The sequence below is a fragment of the Ranitomeya imitator genome, chromosome 4 (assembly GCF_032444005.1).
Source record: "Ranitomeya imitator isolate aRanImi1 chromosome 4, aRanImi1.pri, whole genome shotgun sequence".
NCBI lineage: Eukaryota > Metazoa > Chordata > Amphibia > Anura > Dendrobatidae > Ranitomeya > Ranitomeya imitator.
Window position 1 is genome coordinate 140,699,947 of NC_091285.1, and position 19,763 is coordinate 140,719,709.

Below are 19,763 nucleotides of genomic sequence, written 5' to 3' on the forward strand. Positions count from 1 at the left end.
TACTAGACTCCTACTGCATAATTTGTTGTGGCTGCTTCTGTTACTGCAGCTCATTTAATTTACTTCCAAAGGACTGAGGCGCTGTGAGGCTGGAGTACCAGAGAAAGGCACATCTGAATGTGTATGACTATAGACCTTTGGCTTCTCATCAAACAACCCGCTTCCCAGGGGCCTACCATTCATAGCGGAAGCTAACATGGCTACTTTGGGGCACTTGAGTCAGGGGTACCAGGCACCACTGGGCCTCCTCCTCCTGTCATCACAATTTCTGCGGTATCCACGACCTAAAGACGCTGATAAAGCTGAATAGTATGGTGGATCAGGGAGCCGAAGGCCCACACCACTGATTGGCAGCTTTCTTTGCATACTTTACAGAAGAAGAACGCTGAGAATCAGTGGAGAGAACTGCATGGCAGTAAGTTTTGTAGTCCTCTACCGATAACTTCCTTCAGATAGAACCTTGACTTTATCAAAACTACAGCAAACAGGCCAGTTAGTAACTCATCATTGGAATTGGGGTTCCCTTTAAGACCCCCTTGAGACATTTTTTCCACTATATTCTTTGGTAGCAAGTATACATTAGTCTAGTGCTGAGCACTTTAATTTAGATGTGAATGACTCAATAAAGAGTTTCTGGTCAGCATAGTCTTCCAATTAAAAGGATGCCTACCTTCATGTAACGATGACCTACTGTATTTGCCAGGTGCTCCATGTTGTTGTAGTAACAAAGATTGTACATGTGCAGACTACAACATAGAAAAAAGACGACTGAGGGGCGATCTAATAACCATGTATAAGTATATAAGGGGACAATACAAATATCTCGCTGAGGATCTGTTTATACCAAGGAAGGTGACGGGCACAAGGGGGCATTCTTTGCGTCTGGAGGAGAGAAGGTTTTTCCACCAACATAGAAGAGGATTCTTTACTGTTAGGGCAGTGAGAATCTGGAATTGCTTGCCTGAGTAGGTGGTGATGGCGAAGTCAGTCGAGGGGTTCAAGAGAGGCCTGGATGTCTTCCTGGAGCAGAACAATATTGTATCATACAATTATTAGGTTCTGTAGAAGGACGTAGATCTGGGTATTTATTATGATGGAATATAGGCTGAACTGGATGGACAAATGTCTTTTTTCGGCCTTACTAACTATGTTACTATGTAACATAGATACTTGTAATAGCTTCATGTTTTCTCATTCCTCAGGAATCCAGATAAAGATATACAACCCTGGTGTTTCACAATGAAGAATGAGAGGCTGACCTGGGAGCACTGTCTTATCCCCCCTTGTCAGCAGTTACCAGGTACATGAGATGAATGGTGAACAGCTGGTCATACCACTTAGACAACTGTCTGACAAATATCTTCCTACCGACCCTACTATAGGCATGGCTTGAAAAAAAACTCTGAAGGCTGTACCAAAGACCAGCCCTTGTGTCCGATAAGAAACCTGAAAAAAGATTATCTATATCAAAGAGCACTTCAATTATTACATTAAATACAAAAGTGTGGAAAGTTAAAATACAAAACCTATTCATAATAGATGGACACTAAACCAAGCTGAAGACTAAACGGCAGTGAAAATAAGCATCCCAAATGTAGAGTCTCCTTTCTTTCCAATGTGTAAAGCTTTTGCCTCATGCTGGAGTCACATTAGCATATAAAAAGTCAGTCCTATGTTGATTTAGAAAAGTAGGACGAGTGCCATGCGAGTGTCATGTGAGTACAATGTGATTTTTCTCAGCTAGCATTCGTATGACATACGTATGACAAGCGAATGCAATGCATATGTAATGCATTTTTATGTAATTTAAAGCTAGGTTTCAAACTAACAAAACAATCTTATATACAGATATAGATAGATTGTTAGATGGATAAATAGATACAGTGGTATGTAAAAGTTTGGGTGTCTCTCATCAAAATTTCTGTCAATGTGAATAGTTAAGCAAGTTGAAGATGAAATGATCTCTAAAAGGCCTAAAGTTAAAGATGACACACTTCCTTCGTATTGTAGGCAAAAAATATGTATATATTGTAATTTTTAACATTTTAAAAATTATAAAAAGGAAAATGGTCCTGTGCAAAGTTTGGGCACACTTGGAGATTTGTGTGCTCAGACAACTTTGACCAAGGTTTCAGACCTTAATTATCCTGTTAGGGTTATTACATGTTCACTATCATCGTTAGGAAAGTCCAGGTGATGCAAATTTCCCAGCTTTATAAAAACCCAGCCTCCTCTAACCTTATGCCAAAAAACAGCAGTAATGGGTTCTTCTAAGCAACTGCCTAGCGCTCTGAAAATTAAAATGGTGGAGGCCCACAAAGCAGGAGAAGGCAGTAAGAAGAAAGCAAAGCTTTTTCAAGTTGCCCTTTCCTCAGTTCGAAATGTAATTAAGAAATGGCATTTAAGAGTAACAGTGGAGGTCAAGATAAGGTCTAGAAAACCAAACAAAACTTCTGTTAGAGCTGCTCACAGGATTGCTTCAGAGCCAAATCAGAACCCCTGCTTGACTGCAAAAGACCTTCAGAAAGATTTAGCAGACTCTGAAGATGTGGTACAGTATTCTACTGCTCAGAAACACCTGCACAAATATAGCCTTCATGGAAGAATCATCAAAAGAAAGCTTGGGGGTGGATCAATCATACTGATTCATACTGAATCATAGATTGGGGAATAGAAACCTGCAGTTCCAGCAAAGGTAATCAGTTTTTGACAATTATGAGAGACAATTACCTTTCACAACTGGTTCAGGACCCAACAAGAAGGGGGGCACTGCTAGACCTAATATTAACCAACAGGCCAGACCGCATATCAAATATAAGGGTTGGGGGTCACTTGGGAAATAGCGATCACAAAATAATAAGTTTTCAAGTATCCTTTAAAAAGATGTGTAGTAGAGGGGTTACAAGGACACTAAACTTCAGGAGGGCAAATTTCCAACGGATGAGAGAGGATCTTGGTGCAATTAACTGGGACGATATCCTGAGACACAAAAATACACAAAGAAAATGGGAGACGTTTATTAGCATCCTGGATAGGACCTGTGCACAGTATATACCGTATGGGAATAAACATACTAGAAATAGGAGGAAACCAATATGGCTAAATAGAGCTGTAAGGGGCGCAATAAGTGACAAAAAGAAAGCATTTAGGGAATTAAAGGAAGTAGGTAGTGAGGAGGCATTAAATAAATACAGAAAATTAAATAAATTCTGTAAAAAGCAAATCAAGGCAGCAAAGATTGAGACAGAGAGACTCATTGCCAGAGAGAGTAAAAATAATCCTAAAATATTCTTTAACTACATAAATAGTAAGAAACTAAAAAATGATAGTGTTGGCCCCCTTAAAAATAGTCTGGGTGAGATGGTGGATGAGGATGAGGAAAAAGCCAATATGCTAAATGACTTTTTTTCATCAGTATTTACACAAGAAAATCCCATGGCAGACAAAATGTCTAGTGATAAAAATTCCCAATTAAATGTCACCTGCTTAACCCAGCAGGAAGTGCGGCGGCGTCTAAAAATCACTAAAATTGACAAATCTCCGGGCCCGGATGGGATACACCCTCGAGTACTGCAGGAATTAAGTACAGTCATTGATAGACCATTATTTTTAATCTTTAAAGACTCCATAATAACAGGGTCTGTGCCACAGGACTGGCGTATAGCAAATGTGGTGCCAATATTCAAAAAGGGGACAAAAACTGAACTCGGAAATTATAGGCCAGTAAGCTTAACCTCTACTGTGGGTAAAATACTGGAGGGCATTCTAAGGGATGCTATACTGGAGTATCTGAAGAGGAATAACCTCATGACCCAGTATCAGCACGGGTTTACTAGGGACCGTTCATGTCAGACTAATTTGATCAGTTTCTATGAAGAGGTAAGTTCCAGATTGGACCAAGGGAACCCAGTGGATGTAGTGTATATGGACTTTTCAAAAGCTTTTGATACGGTGCCACACAAAAGGTTGATACATAAAATGAGAATAATGGGGATAGGGGAAAATATGTGCAAGTGGGTTGAGAGCTGGCTCAGGGATAGGAAACAAAGGGTGGTTATTAATGGAGCACACTCGGACTGGGTAGCGGTTAGCAGTGGGGTACCACAGGGGTCAGTATTGGGCCCTCTTCTTTTTAACATATTTATTAATGACCTTGTAGGGGGCATTCAGAGTAGAATTTCAATATTTGCAGATGACACTAAACTCTGCAGGGTAATCAATACAGAGGAGGACAATTTTATATTACAGGATGATTTATGTAAACTAGAAGCTTGGGCTGATAAATGGCAAATGAGCTTTAATGGGGATAAATGTAAGGTCATGCACTTGGGTAGAAGTAATAAGATGTATAATTATGTGCTTAATTCTAAAACTCTGGGCAAAACCGTCAATGAAAAAGACCTGGGTGTATGGGTGGATGACAAACTTAAATTCAGTGGCCAGTGTCAGGCAGCTGCTACAAAGGCAAATAAAATAATGGGATGCATTAAAAGAGGCATAGATGCTCATGAGGAGAACATAATTTTACCTCTATACAAGTCACTAGTTCGACCACACTTAGAATACTGTGCACAGTTCTGGTCTCCGGTGTTTAAGAAAGACATAGCTGAACTGGAGCGGGTGCAGAGAAGAGCGACCAAGGTTATTAGAGGACTGGGGGGTCTGCAATACCAAGATAGGTTATTACACTTGGGGCTATTTAGTTTGGAAAAACGAAGACTAAGGGGTGATCTTATTTTAATGTATAAATATATGAGGGGACAGTACAAAGACCTTTCTGATGATCTTTTTAATCATAGACCTGAAACAGGGACAAGGGGGCATCCTCTGCGGTTGGAGGAAAAAAGGTTTAAGCATAATAACAGACGCGGATTCTTTACTGTAAGAGCAGTGAGACTATGGAACTCTCTGCCGTATGATGTTGTAATGAGTGATTCATTACTTAAATTTAAGAGGGGACTGGATATCTTTCTGGAAAAGTATAATGTTACAGGGTATATACACTAGATTCCTTGATAGGGCGTTGATCCAGGGAACTAGTCTGATTGCCGTATGTGGAGTCGGGAAGGAATTTTTTTCCCCAATGTGGAGCTTACTCTTTGCACATGGGGTTTTTTTGCCTTCCTCTGGATCAACATGTTAGGTTAGGCTATGGGTTGAACTAGATGGACATATAGTCTTCCTTCAACCTTAATAACTATGTAACTATGTAACTATGTGTTGCAGCCAAAGGCAAGGCGAAAATTTCTCGGGTAGCGAGAAAAATGGATTCAATGAAATTTCAACAAATTCTTGATGCAAACATAACACCATATGCAAAAAGCTGAAGTTGAAAAGAGGATGGCTTCTACAAATAGATAATGCATCAAAATCCACAACAGACTACTTTAAAAGACGCAAGCTGAAAGTTTTCAAATGGTCCTCACAGTCCCCTCATCTAAACATCATTGAAAATTTGTGGCTAGACCTCAAAATAGCAGTGCAGTGCATGCAAGATGACACTGGAATCTGACAGAACTGGAAGAATTTTTCAAGGAACAATGGATGAAAATACCTCAAACCAAAATTGAAAGACTCTTGGCTGGCTCAGGATAACAGTAATTTTGACCAGGGCTGCCGAAACATTTACATGCAATTGTAGATACATAGAGACAGAGAGAAAGATAGATACTCATCAGATATTGTATATGCTTTATGGAGCTTATCCTTTTTGTTTTTAGGAATAAATGTATAAAAATGGCATGGTGGGGTCCCCCATATTTTTTAAAAACACCCAAGTGAAAGCAGATAGCTGTGACCTAGTGATATTTGTCTGGGAAGGGGACAATAATCATGGACCTTCCTAGCCTATTAATATTAGCTCTCAGCTGTATGCTTAGCCTTTATTGGTTATTAAAAATGGGGGACTCAAAAAAAAATGACTTGTGCTTTCCCCAACTTTTAAAAACCAGCAAAGGCTAAGCAGACAGCTGTAGGCTAATATTAAAAAACTTGGAAGCCCAATGGATATTGGCCCCTTCCCAGCCTAATAAGACCAGCCTTCAGCCGCCCCAGAAATTTTGGCGCTTACCCTCCTCTGTTCCCGATTGTCCTGGTATGTTGGCAATCGGGGTAATAGTTTTGGGGTTGATGTCAGCTGTGTAATGTCCACTGACATAAAGTCCAGGGGTTAGTAATGGAGGGGCGTCTGTCAAACACCCCCGTTACTAACCTCGTGGTCAAAAGAAATAAATACACACAAACACACAAAAACCCTTTATTTGTAAAAGGCACTCACAAACAAATTCTCTCTTTTACCCATTTATTACCCCCAAAAAATCCACAGTGGTCCTCCGAAGTCCATATGGAGGTCCCATGATGATAACCATTCAGTGATGCTACTGCTCATAGCATGAGAACTTACTGCCTGTTCTCACACTGCACAGTAAGTTCTCATGCTGCAAGCAGTGACGTCAGTAAGGTCATCGCAATTCAGCCACTGTGAATGACGATAACCTTACTGACGTCACAACTCTTCACAGGAGCTGCGTTCTAGCTGTCACGAGTTTACAGTGACAAAGAGGATCCAGAAGACTGCAGCGTCTGATATCTCCTACTCCTGTACTAGTTAGAAGCATTTCACCTTTTTATTAAACAGTGTAAATATTTTGGGCAGTGCAGGGGTTAATCTGCTCTGTTGAGAGCTCCTGGATCTAAAGGTACCTTCACACTAAACGACGCTGCAGCGATCCAGACAACGATCCGGATCGCTGCAGCGTCGCTGTTTGGTTGCTGGAGAGCTGTCACACAGACCGCTCTCCAGCGACCAACGATGCTGGTAACCAGGGTAAACATCGGGTTACTAAGCGCAGGGCTGCGCTTAGTAACCCGATGTTTACCCTGGTTACCATCCTAAAAGTAAAAAAAACAAACGCTTCATGCTTACCTTCCGCTGTCTGTCCCCGGCGCTGTGCTTCTCTGTACTGGCTGTGAGCACAGCGGCCGGAAAGCAGAGCGGTGACGTCACCGCTCTGCTTTCCGGCCGCTGTGCTCACAGTGAGTGCAGGAAAGCACAGCGCCGGGGACAGACAGCGGAAGGTAAGTATGAAGTGTTTGTTTTTTTAACGTTTACGCTGGTAACCAGGGTAAACATCGGGTTACAAAGCGCGGCCCTGCGCTTAGTAACCCAATGTTTACCCTGGTTACCAGTGAAGACATCGCTGGATCAGTGTCACACACGCCGATTCAGCGATGTCAGTGGGAGAGCCAGCAACCAAATAAAGTTCTGGCCTTCTAGCCCCGACCAACGACATCACAGCAGGATTCTGATCGCTGCTGCGTGTCAAACTGAACGATATCGCTAGCCAGGACGCTGCAACGTCACAGATCGCTAGCGATATAGTTTAGTGTGAAGGTACCTAAGGGTCTCAGCTGTGCACTGTTAGCCACTCCCATCTCCTATATAAACTGAGTACTGACTAACACTCATTGTCAGAGCTAGCTTTTGCTGCATGGCTGGAGGATGTTGCTGATGGTTATTTGAGTAGAAAAATATTTAGAATTGAGAGTCCTCAGTGGTTGATACCTTTTAATGGCTAACTGAAAAGATGGTAACAAATTGCAAGCTTTCGAGACTACACAGGTCTCTTCATCAGGCAAAGACTAAAAGAATTTCTGAAGAATCACATATTTATGCACAACATAGCACAGAAAAAAAACATGGATAAGACAGGTGACATGAAGCAGAATTACCATGAGTGATAAACAGTTATGTCCATAAATATTGGACCAGTTCTTAGATAAGGAATGTTTTATTGTCCTCTGATTGGGGTCTGGTTCTGTTGTGATGACCCCTCATAGTCTTAGGGGCAAGTTTCTTAGTTGATGTAAAAAGACATAAATCCATGCGACACATTCAATCCTCCACTAAGGCTGTCAAAGGTCGTCATCAGTTTATATTCCCATACTCTTCTGTCTCTCTGATATTTGAAGCTACCTTTTAACACAAGTAATTTCATGTCAATAATGTTATGATTTGGGAGACTAAAATGTATTGCTACAGGTAGATCCATTCTTTTTTCTCTTATTGTGTGGCGGTGAGAATTCATTCTTGTTCTAAGCTTTTGCTCTGTCTCCCCCACATACAGACCCCCAGTTGGACATTTAGTACAAATAATTAGGTACACCACATTAGAAGTGTCGCAGCTGAAAGTACCTGTAGGCATTTGGTGGATTTATCTGTGACTGTTGCTAGGTTTTTCCCTTTCTTCTCCTAGTTTGGTTTAGCCCCATCCTCCACTCCCTAGTGCATACCTCTGTTATATGTGTGTATATTTGTATGCTTGAAATTTTCTGTTACCCCTGTTCGTATTACCTTGTTATTGTGATTGTGTACTATGGTACACTACTACTCCCCTCTTCCCTGGGTGGGGGAAGGGTACAGACTGAGGGCACATTCAGGAGGCAAGGTACGCGGCCCTGCTGAAATGCTGAGGTCCACTCCGGCAACTCCGGGCATACATCCATGCCACGTCGCACCTGAACTCGAGCCTACCGTCGCTGCTGACTTGCGAGAGCTCTATCCATTTTACCCTGATCCCCGGCCACATCCTTGGCCAGTGCCAGAGGGTTACTCGTGCGTATGACCCTAGTTGCATCCGTGACCACACATTCCCGGTTCCTCCCGGCTTTCTTTTTATACGCGCATCTCTGCGTGGGACCCTGGAACTGAACTGTCCCGAACTTACCAGGGGACATTTCCAGCTCGGGGATCATTGGGTCTCCTCGACCTCTCCTGCCAGAACCTCTAGGGGAAACCTATCGGGGTTACACTCTGTCCCTAAGTTGATGACCCCTATGGCACGCGTCCCTGACTCAGGATCTTCAGATTCTGCACTTGGAACTACATTTACCTTGGGAGGGTTAACCCTGGTCTCCCACAGGGACCAGAACAGGGGCAAGTCTCTTCCCAACACAGTCCCATATGGAGGAGTCTTCACCACTCCCACCACATGTTTAATGTCACCACCTGGGGTGGAAAATTAACCTCCGCGGGCGGGTACTCCCGGATTTCTCCATGGATACCCATCACCTCCATTTTCAATTTTTTGGGGTTGTTCCAGGCAACAAGGGACCCATGGACCAAAGTCACTATGCTCCCCAAGTCCAGGAGAGCCTTTGTTTGGCACCCGCTCACGAGTACCTGACACAGCTGGGGTTCGCTTCCCGCTGTGCTTGTAGTGGCAGCGCAGACTGGCTGGGCATACATAGATGCACAGCGACTATACCCGCAGTACATGGGCTTAGATATCAGGGGGCAGTTGACAGTCACATATCCGGGCCCTCAGCACCGCCAACACTTAATCGTTGCGGCACGACTATACATTGGAGAAGCTTTAGGGGAAACAGAACTTTTGTCACCCTCACTTCGGGTTACTCCCTCATCACGGGCTTGATCCTGGCTAGCCCCAACAGTGGCTAGTGGACATTTCCCATGCTCCTGTACAAAGTCTTGAGTGGCTGTATACTGCTCATTCAATCCTACCAGCTGGTCCAGAGTGCCCAGGTCCCCTTGCCCCACCCAACGCTGCACGGCAGCTGGCAGAGCCCTTACCAGCCGGCCGACCACTACCCTCTCTATTATTTGGGCCAGGGTGAAAGTCTTAGGCTGGAGCCATTCCTCCACCAACTGCAATAAGTCATACAACTGAGACCTGGCGGGACGGGATGAGTCTCTGCAAAGGTCAGCTGGTATACCCTCTGATCACCCCTTACCTTAAGGGTCTCTTCTTTACACCGCTGATCGCCCCTCATCTTAGGGATCTCCTCTTTACACCGCTGATCACCCCTCACCTTACGGGGTCTCCTCTTTATACTGCTGATGCTTCGGTTGCTGCCACTGTAACTGCAGCGCCTCTTGCTGCTGCCACTGGAACTGCAGTGCCTCTTACTATTGCTCCTGGCCCAGTAGCTCTTGCTGCTGCAACTGCAGCGCCTCTTGCTGCTGCCGCTAAAACTGCAGCTCCTGCTGCCACAGTAGCTCCTGCTGCTGAATGAGGACCACCTGCTTCAAAAGCTCCTCCATTTTTCCAGCAGGCTTGAGCGGTAGCATTGCCGGCTTGCTCACTGACCTGCAGCACGCTTTGTGGTATGCTTCAGTTAACACTGCCCGCATTCTTTCCACCATATGTAGTGCAGCGGCAACACACTATACAGTGATGAGGCAGTGACCCAGCAAAGTTCAAAGCAAAATGTTTCTTTAATGTTCAACTCACAGAACTACACAGTACACAATATCGTTCGGATCGCAGGTGGGAACCATATCCTCCAGACTGCAGCCAATAAACATGCCAGTCCACCTCCGAGACTGCTGTGGGCGACTGCACCGCCGTGTATGCTGTGGGTGCCAGCTCCTTGGCTGTTTGGCTCTGCTTGCCTATGTTGCCTCACACAGGTGGAGCTCTGCAGAGCCTTCTGCTCTGAACTCCTGCAAACACCAGACTGACACTGAACCTGACAAACCCAACCCTTCTGCTTCAAGGGTTTTTACAAGCAACCTGTGGCCTCCGGCCACATGGAAAACCAGGCCAGGAAAGTAACAGACTGTCCCACTACCATTCTGTAGTCCATTTCAAAACTGAAAGCCCAGCAGGTTTTCTTAAATCTGCCCTGGACAAATAGCTTATCCATGACCTATACTCACTTTTATTTTGCATTGCAATCACAGGTACGCTTGTAATTGCAATGCACTCCCATGGCCTCAATACTCCTCTGGGGCACCCCAGGAGTCCGATTGCCACAGTGGCATTGCCTCCCTCACAGGGGGTGATTCCATGTCTGGAAGCAAAGAGGGGTCTCCTTACCAGCTGATGTCCGCATCCAACACCTTTCCTGACTCCAGGCCAGAAGAAGGAGCTCTAACCTGGTTTTCAGGGGAATTTCCCTATAAATTCTGGCCTGGAGGTGGGGTTAGTTAATTTTGAGGAGGAAGAGGCAACAAGTGAGAAGAATCTGGGGGATAGGAGCTGTGACTGAGCTCACCCCAGGACTAAGCGCCAAAGACTGGATACTGGAGTCCATGTTTGTGTGGGAACTGCAGGCCCCGCAACCAAATCTGAAGGACAGGAGATTACAGGTCTCCTGGCCCCAGCTGACACCCGGAGGCGCAGCAGCATATGAGAGCCCGGAGTCACCACGGGGCAGTGACTCCTGGAAGAGGCTCAAGTTGCCTGCCATGTGGGTAGTGTTTCACTTAGTGGACAGACTAAGACTGGGACTTGAGGAGAACTAAAAGCATCAAGCACCCAGAGAACAGTGCCGTAGGAAGGCCTCCCACCCCAACTGGCTAGGCAGACTCTGAAGTGCTTCCAGGCTGCCCGGATCTCCATCACCAGCTGTGACTTGTGCCCCGGACTGCACCTTCAAACTGGATTAAAGGTAAAGAAAACTGCAACCCTTGTGTCCTCTAGTTATTCTCGCACCCTCAGTCCTGCACCCCAAGTCCACAAGTCCCTTAAAAAACTGCACCAGTAGCCCTGGGGCCCCGCTCCACCTGTGAGGAGCAGAACCATCCCAGCTGCATCACCATCGGCCCCAGCGGTCTCCTTAAGCAGCGTTGGCCATTTATAGCCGAATACCACAGTTGGCGTCACGTACAATCCATTATGAACTTCCCCTTTCTTATTTTTATTGCGTGCCCAGGGCCACGGACCAGGTAACCGCTGCCATGACCACCCCTTTAAGAGCCATGCGACCCGGTTCTGAGTACCCCATGGCCTTAGCAGATGTTGTACCTCCGTGCGCATCCTGGGGGGGACACACAGCAACCCTCACATGTGACACCGGTCACTGCCTCACTATAGGTACACTTCAAGTATGAGACAAAATCTAGAAATAAAATAACAAAAAATCCAATTGTATGATTTTTAAATAACTAAATTGCATTTTATTGCATGAAATAAGTATTTGATCATCAACCAACCAGCAAGAATTCTGGCTCTCACAGACCTGATGGTTTTTCTTTAAGAAGCCTTCCTACTCTGCACTCATTACTTGTATTATTTACATCTGTTTGGACTTATCTGTATAAAAGACACCTGTCCACACACACAATCACACTCGAACCTCTCTACCATGACCAAGACCAAAGTGCTAAATAACAAGTGACTGGCACACTCCGGACGTGTTGTGATGCAAAAATGGGGGTTTATTATACATACAGTAAACACAAACGTTTCGGTCGTAACTGGACCTTCATCAGTGTGCAGAAGAAAGCCTGAAGCTATATAGATCCCAGGTTGTAAAAGCAATCTGCAGATGCAGGGTAGTGTGTCACAGGTGACACTATCCGCCCAGTAAATATGAAGCCACGCGGTGTCACCGCTGTTAAGGGCTAAGAGGGAAGTGCACGCTATCAGCCTGATGAATGGAGGGAGCACGCGGTATCCACCCAATAGAAAATATTTGGAAGGAGCTGAAAATTAATGTTGCCCAGTGACAGCCCCGAAACCTGAAAGATCTGGAGAAAATCTGTTTGAGCAGTCGGCCAAAATCCCTGCTTCAGTGTGTGCAAACTTGGTCAAGAACTACAGGAAATGTCTGACCTCTGTAATAGCAAACCAAGGTTTCTGAACCAAATATTAAGTTCTGTTTTTCTATTATATCATATAATAATTTCCCACAATAAAATGTATATTAATTATTTAAAAATCATACAATGTGATTTTTTTTTTATTTTATTTTTGGATTCTGTCTCTTACACTTGAAGTGTACCTATGAATAAAATTACAGGCCGCTCCATTCTTTGTAAATGGGAAAACTTTCAAAATTGGCAGTGTATCAAATACTTATTTTCCCCACTGTAGCTCCCCACCATCCCAGTATCAGAGGGACTGTCTTGATTTGTCGGACCTGTCCCGGATGGTCAGGGATATGTCTTGACTTTTCATCATGCTGTCGGCTATGTTTCCTGTAGTAAAACCTTTACTTGCTTGTGCTAATTGCTCCTCTGTTGTTCTTCCTCCTCTCCTGACTCTGGTGGACTGGGCCGGTGTCTCTCTACGTTGTTTATACTTAGACTATGTTGACACCAGCATTTTTGCAATTTTTTTTGCGGCCAAAACCTGCTTCCTTGGCAGTAAAAAGCAGCATTCAATTTTCAGCGTGTTCACATATATTGTGATGCGGTTTTGGGTTCGGATTACATGGGTGCTTTTTCTACAGCATGTTTAATAAAGTTAGTTTTATTTACCAAAAATGCTGCAAAAATACCAGAAAAAAATGTTGCGTTTTTGAAGCGTTTTTTTAACACTTTCTCATGGGTGAAAAAACACTGCAAAAATCCAGAAAAAAATTGACATGCTGCAGATTTAAAAAACGCTGCAGTTCTCAAATTCAGTCACAAAAAAAAATGTGCACGAGATTTTTGAAATCTCATAGCTTTGTGGGTACTGTAAAAAGCAACTTTTAATTTGCATTTAATAATGCAGTTAAAAAAAACTAAAAAAACATTTCAGTTAATTAAATAGCTAATGCCTCTCTTTTCTTGAAGTCTTGTCACCCCGGGAATCAAACCCCCAACCAATAACGTTGTGTGCAGTAACAAAATCTATGCCTGTGCAGGTACAACAATTTTTACCTGGTTGATGGCTCTTGAGAACTGGAGTTGGGGAACACTGGCATAGACAATGAGGAGTCAATGGTGATTGATCCAATAACGATTTATTTAATATATATACAGATTAAGGATTGAGTATGAGATCGGGAAATAGCACAAGGAAAGACAGTATCACATTACTTGTCACTGTTGCTAGCTATCTGAGCAAAATGAAATGGTACACAGGCCCTAACGAGATCACGGCACTACCCGATTGGCCTTAAGTTCCATTCAGGGGAGATTTCTCGATTTCTCTCACTCAACCCACTGGCTGCTTTCGCTACTTGAAGTGCTGTCCCAGTTCATCCCTCCCGACAGATCTTTTCTCAGGCCTGCTTCAGACCTGGGCACGGTCCTCTACTGGTGCAGGGTGTGGTCTTCTACTGGCATGGATCCTTATCTTCTTCTGGTGTGGGACTTGTGGGGAGCATGGTCTTCTACTGGCATGGATTCCAGTCTTCTGTTGGCGTGGTTCTCGGTCTTTCTCTTAGCTCAGGTCATGGATCTTCCTCTTAGCTCAGTTCACCGATCTTCCTCTCAGCTCAGGTTACGGATCTTCTTTTTTTGCTAACGCCTTCTCTGGGATCTAACTGCTCTTGGACCCCACTGGTGACTGTATTCCCACTTTACAGCCACATAACCTGCCTGGCACAGACTCTGACTCCAAACTGCTTCTTCTCAGTCTGATCGGGCCTTTTTATATTTAGTAACTGCGACAGAACTTTCAAGTGACTAGGCTTCCTCTTTCAAACTCTTCCTCCAAGAACACACTTTGCATCCTTTAGTTCCTGCTTGTCCAATTCAACCAGCAGATGGCAGCAAGTGCTGTGGGATGTCGACTGGATGCATCTTCTCTTCACCAACCCCTTTCATAGTGATGAGGTTTGCTTTGGCGAGGGTCATCATGATGGAGATGGCAATCACATTTCCATTGCTCTATTTTACATACCACTAGTTATTTGCGGATTGTTTTAAAAAGTGTGTGACATCAGCATACACGGTAAAAAATAGTTACAGGGAAATGGAAAAGAACAAGGTCCAATTAATATTGTGTTATTGTTCATTTATGGTACTGCTTGAAACCTCTTCCAATTATTTGTAATGAGACCCAATGAGGACTGAACTGTAACGGAAAGTGCACATCGCACAGGCAACCCATAAAAAGAACATGATGCATAGCAATGTCAAAACGACAATACCGTTTATATATTCTGTATTTTGTCACGTCTTTCAACTGCTTTATGGTTCAGAAACCTAGAAGTGGTTTAAAGAAGTGACCTACTCAGTGTTCAGGTGGCTTCTGATAAGGATACTGATGCTTTAAACTAAAGTGCATAAAAAGCCTGAGTTGGAGCTCCACGGCAAGAACGATAGCAAACAGACTGGCAAAGTCACTTCAGGAAAACAACTGTTGTAATTTTCCAGTAATGGCTTCATTAGGGAAAACCTGGTGCACTTAAAAAGGACTATTTAAAAGATGTGTGAGCATAGACTGTTAAATGCACATGTAAACTCGAAATGGGTATGTTATACCTGAATGTTTTAAAATCAATGGTGTTATGTTGGCATCGCTGTAAGGGTATGTGCACATGATGTGGATTTTGCTGCGGATCCGCAGCGTTTCCGTAGCTCCGGATCCACAGCAGTTTCCCATGAGTTTACAGTTCAATGTAAACCTATGGGAAACCAAAAACGCTGTGCACATGCTGCGGAAAAAAACGCGCAGAAACACAGCGGATTACATTCCGCAGCATGTCACTTCTTTCTGCGGATTCCGCAGCGGTTTTAGAGCTGCCCCTATGGAAAGCCGCAGTTGGAAAACCGCAGTTGAAAAACCGCACTAAATCCGCGGTAAATCCACGATAAATCTGCAGCAAAAACGCAGCGTTTTTGCCCGGCAGATTTATCAAATCTGCTGCGGAAAAATCTGCAGTGGCCAAGGATACGTGTGCTGTGTTCATGAAAGAAGGCATCTTTTATGAACAGTGTGAAATGGATCCAGCTCACACACCAGGATGTTCTTAAAAATAACCTCATGAGTCATGACCCAGTATCAGCATGGGTTTACTAGGGACCGTTCCTGTCAGACAAATCTGATCAATTTCTATGAAGAGGTAAGTTCCGGACTGGACCAAGGGAACGCAGTGGACGAAGTGTATATGGACCACACAAAAGTGCCACACAAAAGGTTGATACATAAAATGAGAATAATGGGGATAGGGGAAAATATGTGTAAGTGGGTTAAGAGCTGGCTCAGGGATAGGAAACAAAGGGTGGTTATTAATGGAGCACACTCGGACTGGGTCGCGGTTAGCAGAGGGGTACCACAGGGGTCAGTATTGGGCCCTCTTCTTTTTAACATATTTATTAATGACCTTGTAGGGGGCATACAGAGTGGAATTTCAATAATTGCAGATGACACTAAACTCTGCAGGGTAATCAATACAGAGGAGGACAATTTTATATTACAGGATGATTTATGTAAACTAGAAGCTTGGGTTGATAAATGGCAAATGAGCTTTAATGGGGATAAATGTAAGGTCATGCACTTGAGTAGAAGTAATAAGATGTATAACTATGTGCTTAATTCTAAAACTCTGGGCAAAACCGTCAATGAAAAAGACCTGGGAGTATGGGTGGATGACAAACTCACATTTAGTGGCCAGTGTCAGGCAGCTGCTACAAAGGCAAATAAAATAATGGGATGTATTACAAGAGGCATAGATGCTCATGAGGAGAACATAATTTTACCTCTATACAAGCCACTAGTTCGACCACACTTAGAATACTGTGTACAGTTCTGGTCTCCGGTGTATAAGAAAGACATAGCTGAACTAGAGCGGGTGCAGAGAAGAGCGACCAAGGTTATTAGAGGACTGGGGGGTCTGCAATACCAAGATAGGTTATTACACTTGGGGCTATTTAGTTTTGAAAAACAAAGACTAAGGGGTGATCTTATGTTAATGTATAAATATATGAGGGGACAGTACAAAGACCTTTCTGATGATCTTTTTAATCATAGATCTGAGACAGGGACAAGGGGGCATCCTCTACGTCTGGAGGAAAGAAGGTTTAAGCATAATAACAGATGCGGATTCTTTACTGTAAGAGCAGTGAGACTATGGAACTCTCTGCCATATGATGTTGTAATGAGTGATTCAGTACTTAAATTAAAGAGGGGACTGGATACATTTCTTGAAAAGTATAATGTTGCAGGGTATATATACTAGATTCCTTGATAGGGGGTTGATCCAGGGAACTAGTCTGATTGCCGTATGTGGAGTCGGGAAGGAATTTTTTTTTCCCAGTGTGGAGCTTACTCTTTGCCACATGGTTTTTCTTTGCCTTCCTCTGGATCAACATGTTAGGGCATGTTAGGTTAGGCTAAGGGTTGAACTAGATGGACTTAAAGTCTTCCTTCAACCTTAATCACTATGTTACTAAAAATATTTCATTCGGCTTTATTTGGAAGAATTCTTTCTAAAATAGGGCAAAATCAATTAGGACGTCTCAGACAACATTGCAAATATAAAATAGGGGGTGATGTATAAAAAGAACCATACACGTTTCGAACAATAAAGTTCTTTAACACTGGTCACAGTGTTTATAAACACACAACATGATAAAGGAGCCTAAAAGAACATTTTGATCTCCATCAATGTATAATATCAAAAGAGCTCCAATGACAATCTTACTGCAACCTAAATATCTCCTAAATAATATAAAAACAAAATCTCCAACATCTAAAAAGGTTCACCTGAATGGCTCTAACCAGCACTTTCAACAATGACAAGTTTTTTCAACAAATGATGACATTTTTGTGTCTTTGCAGCAAGTACTTCATCTTCACCAAGCATTCAACCCAAACCTACAACCCAACTCATGCCATCTGCCACTAGACCTCCAGTCACTACAGCAGTACCTAAGGATCCCACCGGAGGCTTACCTGCAGACTGTGGGAGGACATTTCGGAAAAGCCCATCGATAACACCACGTATTGTAGGCGGATGGGTTGCACTGCCAGCATCTCATCCTTATATGGCTGCCCTCTATATTGGGGGACACTTTTGTGGAGGGACTCTCATCTCCTCGTGTTGGGTTTTAACTGCAGCTCATTGTTTGGATCGTAGGTAAGATTAACATTTATATCAAGTCATTTATCACAAAAAGTTGTGCTTTAATTTTATTCTCAAGTTAAATATTGTATTGTGAGAAAGTATTCTGGATTGTTCAACAATATAAGGGTCAAAATGATATAAATATAGAAGTTATGCTATTGGGTTTTAACTTACATTTTGATTTGAGGAAAACTGCTTTATCACCAATCAAGATATAGTAAGTCACAAGCTTCTGATTGTCGGGAGTGTGAGTGCTAGGACTATCAGCAATCACAAGAGAATGGAATATAGGTTGTGTATTCCCTCTGTAACTCCATTTACTCCGGTAGTTCAAGCAGTATTCCTCATCACAAAATGATGATAGGTCATACAGTTTTCTTATTTGCAGCCACTTTATGGACAAATAGTGATGATTTGGTCCATATTTTTCACAAAAATCTGTATCTCCAAAACTCACATTAAACCATTTATGCATTCATGTATGGGACTTAGCCCCTATAATAATCACACTTATTAGTAGTATACAATTTACTTATTTCATTTTACATAAAAAAAATGTTTTATTGAATATATAAATGTTGGGTCCTTGGTGCACTTTTGCCATACCCAAAGGCTCAGTACACTGTTCTACCCCTCAATTAAAATCCTTCATACCTCCCTTTAAGGTTGATTGACCGCCATTGCTTTAGAGCACTGCCTGACTTGATGCCTCAGCCCTTCACACACTGACACTGAAGGAGAAGAGCAAACATACAGTGTCAGTGTGTGCAAGCACATTCTCATCCCGCTCTCCTGTCTGCAGTGAATGTTTGATGTACACAAGATCACGCAGTAATGGGTGACTGATGCAGACCGTAGACAGGGATGAGAACACACCGACACCGTGTGCCCGCACTCACTTGGTTCCGGCAGGGTCAGTATGTGCGTGCTCTCATCCCTCTCTCTTGTTAGCATTGGTTGCATTACCGTTTGATTCTGTGTGCAGTGGATGGACACAAGGGAATTTTTAAAGTCAGTATGGCTTGTGGCTGTGTTGCCAAATGCATCAGTGTACTGCTTTGATGTTTCATACGTTTGTCACTCTTGGATATTTGATAAATTTGGCTATTTTTTCAATACTGGGATCGTGAATTTTAACTATTTCAAACGCATTATTCATAAATGTAACTTATCGCCTATTTACACTTGTCAAATTCAAACTATAATGAGTCCCGATGAACTATGTTCAAGTCATTAGTGGCCTGTTCGAATGGAGCGGTCACACTATGGCTGGAAACCTCAACAGCCGTGTGCCTCTGCAGTTTTCCCCAGCTGTTTTCCTGCAAGATAAAGTGATTGTACAGGGAAACGGTAAGAAAACTTCAGCAGGATGGGTTGCTGCAGTTTGTAAATGCAGCCCTAGGCTGGGATCACACGTCAGTGGCTCCGGTACGTGTGGTGACAGTTTCCTCACGTACCAGAGACACTGACTCATGTAGACACATTAAAATAAATGTGTCTCTGCACATGTCAGCGTGTTTTCACGGTGTGTCCATTTGCAAAACACGGAGACATGTCAGTGTTCGTGGGAGCGCACGGATCACACGGACCCATTAAAGTCAATGGGTCCGTGTAAACACGTACCGCACACGGATGCTGTCCATGTGCCATCCGTGTGCCGCCTGTGGACCACAGCGCTACAGTAAGTGCTGTCCCCTGTGTGTGGTGCTGAAGCCGCCATTCATCCCTTCTGTCCTTCTCGGCTGAGAGCAGCACTTGCAGGAGAGAAAGGATGAAAGATCAAGTTTTTTTTTTGTTTTTTTTTACACTGCTGCAAATTTTTCATTATGCCAAATACAGCTGAGAATAAAACATAGATTGTCCGAGTTAATCTGCCATTATATACAGAATGTGTTGCCTGGAGCATGTCCACTGTTCATATGTAGGGATCAGCTACCAATAACGATGATTTTTATGCATAGATAATCAAATCCCTCTCTTTTACTCTTCTGTGATTGCAACATGTTTTCTCT

The 19,763-nt window shown here is 43.3% G+C and overlaps 1 protein-coding gene across 1 annotated transcript in view; it reads left to right on the top strand.

Moving 5' to 3' along the window:
* F12 (coagulation factor XII) overlaps positions 1-19,763 on the top strand; it is a 172,778-nt gene that overhangs the window by 140,513 nt on the left and 12,502 nt on the right. Inside the window, exons 9-10 of the mRNA XM_069763973.1 lie at positions 1,203-1,300; positions 17,466-17,763. Of these exons, the coding sequence (XP_069620074.1) occupies positions 1,203-1,300; positions 17,466-17,763 (396 nt within the window). The remainder of the gene's footprint in view (positions 1-1,202; positions 1,301-17,465; positions 17,764-19,763) is intronic.